A 4,550-nucleotide genomic window follows, 5' to 3' on the forward strand; every position below is an offset into this window, starting at 1 on the left:
CAACAGTAGCAGCAGCAACAACAACAGCAACAACAACCACAACAGCAGCAACAACAACAAACAACAACAAAACAACAACAACAACAACAACAACAGCAACAACAGTAGCAGCAGCAACAACAACAGCAACAACAACAACAACAGCAGCAACAACAACAAACAACAACAAAACAACAACAACAACAACAACAACAGCAGCAACAACAGTAGCAGCAGCAACAACAACAGCAACAACAACAACAACAACAGCAGCAACAACAACAAACAACAACAACAACAGCAACAACCAAGTCTCACCTTGTCCAGGCCACCTGCAGTGCTAACCATGGTCACCGTCTTGCTCCCCCTCAGCACACACAGAATGTTTTCGTAACTGTCCACGTGAACCACAGACTTGGTGCCACCGCTGCTAAACCAAAGAAAGGAAGTGTCCACAGCTAGCTTCAGAGCCGGACACTTACGTCACGGGGAAAAGACAGGAGAAATAATACCCATCAGTTAGTAGCATGCTGAAAATGGAGCGAGTGGCCCTGGTTTGATTCACAAACGGGGCGTTCTTGAACTCGGGTCGTTTTGTGGATTTTCAATGCACTCAACCCATTTGACGCGGTCCTTTCGAAGACGGACATTAAATTCGGAGGTCTTGCCCCTTAAATAACCCAACAGTGTTGACAGGAGCGTTGAACTCATACTCTTCAATGCCCTCCAGTTTTACTTCGGTAGGCCTATAGTCTATTGTATCCTTCCTTATGCCATTCCTGAGATCGCCTCCATTTTCTACGCATTTATACTTGTTTGATTTCAACTGGAAACACTTTAGAAGGTGTACAAACTAAAGGGAAATTTTTTGGTTGTAGAGATTCAATTTTTTTCAAATTGTGCGTCGACAATGAATGATACTAATTATTACTGTGAGGCATTGTAATTCATGGGTTCCGACAGAGTAGTTCAAACGGAAGAAGAAGAACGAAGGCAAGAGAAGAGAAGAGGAAGAGAAAGTACCCTCCACCAGGGCAGTGCTACTGAGGGAAGTTGTGTTTAAGCCATTGCCAAAGGAGGGATATTACCATGTTCTTGTGCACAGAAGAATTGTAAATGGGTTGATTTATCAATGTCATGCTCATACTGTCCCGGAACAACATATGGGGACCTGCTGCTGTTTCTTTCCTCATCCTTACTATCGTCATTTTCCTCTACTTCTTCTGTATGTTTTGTCACTCTCTTGTGACCCGCTATTTCCGTGGTGCCTTGATAGTCGAAGCAGACTTTGTGCTGTTGAGGCTAAAGAGGTGAGCAGAGTAAGTCTGATTCCTTTTTTATACTTCTCTGTTGACATGACCTTATGCAGTTGCGAGCGCCGTAAAACCTTACTAACAAGGAGAAAGTACTGTGGGGGAGAAGGCACTCTGAAGGATGATTGTGGAAAGCTGGGGTAAAAAGGGGTGATAATTAAACAGGTCATTTCTATAGCGCATACTCCAGTACAATACAGTTCTAGTGCTTTACATAATGTACCTTTCATCTTAGCAAAAATCCATGTGCATGAACGTGCATACATACGCATAGACTTTAGAGTCTACTGTTACCACAACATAATCGATGGCGAAGCACATGATCACAGTATAAACTTAAGAGTGTGCTATGATCAAGAAAGAAGGACAAATTGTCAAGATGGTAATTGTATTTCATGAAGTAATGATGAGATGTGGTGGGAGGTGGTAAGTATATTGTGGGAGGGAAGAAGGAAGGAGGGGGGGGGGGGTAAACGCTCCTTGAACGGGAGGTAGCCTTAGAATAGACACAGACAAGCCTGTCTCAGTCGCGGGCTGGATTAAGCGTTTCCGAATAATAAGGGCCAAAAGTGTAGGAAATTGGATGAAATCGGTTGAAATATCCAAGTTCTCCAAAGTGAGACTAAAACGGGCACTACCATAGCATGACATTTAAGCATGATATAAAATTATTAGCTCTATTATTTCCACCTGGGCCAGAAACTGGTAACCTTACTGTTCAAGACGGACATTTTGAAACATTTATCCGCTTACCGTGGGTTACATTAGCTTCATTTATTACAGAGTCGACTTGCGAACCGGACTGAAGTTGATCGCGAGTCGAAATTAGCCTGCGGGTCGTAGTTTGCTCATGCCTGACTTAGGCCTTGAATCTTAACTGACATCCCTTACCTGTAATGGGCAAGGTAGTACTACATCATGGGCCAGCACTTCAGGAACTGTGTCGACGACGTATAAATCGGAGACATTATAGATCTTCAGGAACCGAGAAAAACTCATGAATTTTGGCGGCAAGCTCCTTGCTTCCTTTTTCTGGGTCTCGCACCAGACAAACGCGGCATCGCCTTGAGTAACTGTGTGGGCGAGGTATTCGTCAGTCCATTTGTCATAGGCTGCGAACAATGCCTGGGCTCCTCTCATGAGCAACGGTTCCGATGAGATGATGTAATCCTCCAGGAAGGGTCGGGTCTCGGGGAACCCTGAAGTAAAGTTCACCAGTCTGATAGTTCCGCTGCTGCCGAAGGATCTGAGATGGCCTTTGGGATGGGCGACGTCGTTATCTTTAATCTGTCCGTGTCTCATGGACATTATGGTGACTGTCAGTGTTGTCATTATCCATGTCTTCACTGTTGCGTTCAGCTCGTGTTTAGAGCTCATTTCCACTCTTGGACATACATGGACAAAGTGAACAAATTAGAAATGTTTCAACATACATGTATATAGATGTTAAAGGCTCAATGAACAAAACATTAAAAACTCTTATATTCAAAATCTAGTTTTGAAATTCACGCAGTCGTCATTATCAGTCACAGGCTTAATACCATTACATAGAGCACCTAATAGGCCTATAACTAATATAGCTGTGGATTGTATTGGGTTCTGTGACTTGGGTAGTCTTTGATCGTTTCCAGAATGTAAATTGACACAATAAAAAATTTACCTTCCGTTATGAATTAAAATAATAAAATCAACCACGTTTCTTGAAATGAATATCATCTGGAATTGAATAAAAGGAAAGAAACCCATAACACTACTTTCTCTGAACTAAAGAGGTATAGATATAGACCCTATTTTTAGAAGGTTAACAAACCCAGGATTTTGTCGTTGTGCAGTTGACTGGATAATAATACGTAGGCCTATGTTTGCTACACCGTTACTTTCAAGTTCGACCCTAACTGATTCAACCCACAAATAGTTTTTACTCCAAACGCAAATAATTTGTGACTGCTTCATGACCTCACGGGGTGATCTCACAAAAAGTTGAAAAAGAAATATCTGTGCTAGTGTCGTATCGAAATGCCCCCCCCCCAAAAAAAAAAAAAAAAAAATACAAAAAAAAAATACTATTCAATGACAACAGAAAAAAAAGGTTTGAAATGTAAGTGGTACGGAAAAAGAAGGAGAAAACAAATTTATACATTATATAACCGCTATGAGCGGCTCTACATCAGAACCAAGGAAGTTTATACAGTAATGGAGGCTGCCCTGTTGGCGGCAACGCACGTTTGATAGAAGCCCTCTCTCGCAGCGGAACCATGGTCAACCTGCGCTACGCACTGCCTGACTCTCGCACTGAAATCTAGATAGGAAAGAGCGTTTTATTCTGAGATCCTTGAGATTGGGAAAGTCAGTTGATTTATTTTATGTTTTAAAACCCATGTATCTCATTGCTATTGCTGATGTCAAAATGTAGATGTCCTGGAGGCTCCATATTTCTTCAATAAATTCAGTACCTGCTAAACAACAACGACGAATAACTTCTCTGATTATTAAAAAAGGTTAAGGAAGGGGGTTGGGGGTGGTGGTGGTGGAAAGAGCTTGAGTCTCCTTTAATAGTAGGCTACTCAACCCTGTTTAATATATCATAGTAGTCTCCAGCTGAGATCCCATCATTTATGATCCCGGTTCACTTAAGATTTCGTTGTTTAAAGAAAAGAAAAGAAAACAAACAACCCCCATATAACTACACATTTTATTTCAGGAAAATCACTCCTAAGATCTCACTCTGGAGTATGAAATTCCTGCATTTTAGATCATGTTTTACTGAACAAAAAAACCTGCATAGATCATCCACACTCATACATATACGATCACATCTCCGCTATAAATTTCTCGACGAGTGGCACAGTGTTCACCTCAGGCGCAGAGGCCTTACAATGAAAGGATCACACCCAGGTGTGAACTTTTCGACGCCTTTGATTTCTCCGAACATCGAACTACAGCAAGGCGTGATTCGGTAGGCAGGGCCAACAAAGCCGCATCAGATGGGATCACATCGAGATTCGAACTGTGATTTCATCGGTGCTTTTGTTTCCCTGACCATCTATCAGGTGTGCATCCGAATTTGCTAGACAGATTTTGCGCTTGTACTCTGGGACTGTCCGATCGCCTTTGTGTAATGTTGAGCCAGCCTTTCATTCTTCGAATTTGAATTGGTGCGTTTACAAAAAAATGATGAGTTACGACCTGAATATGAGCGGTGATTTCGGTCAGAGATGAAGGAAAGCAATAAATACTTGACAGGTAAAGGGGAGGGGG

General features: G+C 42.1%; 1 protein-coding gene across 1 annotated transcript in view; it reads right to left on the reverse strand.

The window, feature by feature from the left end:
• LOC101863946 (lysine-specific demethylase 8) overlaps positions 1-3,294 on the reverse strand; it is a 6,517-nt gene extending 3,223 nt beyond the window's left edge. The window contains exons 1-2 of the mRNA XM_013090051.2: positions 2,184-3,294; positions 298-456 (exon numbers count right to left, since the gene is read on the reverse strand). Of these exons, the coding sequence (XP_012945505.1) occupies positions 298-456; positions 2,184-2,669 (645 nt within the window). The 5' untranslated portion in view covers positions 2,670-3,294. The remainder of the gene's footprint in view (positions 1-297; positions 457-2,183) is intronic.
• Between the last annotated feature and the right edge of the window lie 1,256 nt (positions 3,295-4,550).

This window comes from Aplysia californica, unplaced genomic scaffold, assembly GCF_000002075.1.
Source record: "Aplysia californica isolate F4 #8 unplaced genomic scaffold, AplCal3.0 scaffold01124, whole genome shotgun sequence".
NCBI classification, from domain to species: Eukaryota; Metazoa; Mollusca; class Gastropoda; order Aplysiida; family Aplysiidae; genus Aplysia; species Aplysia californica.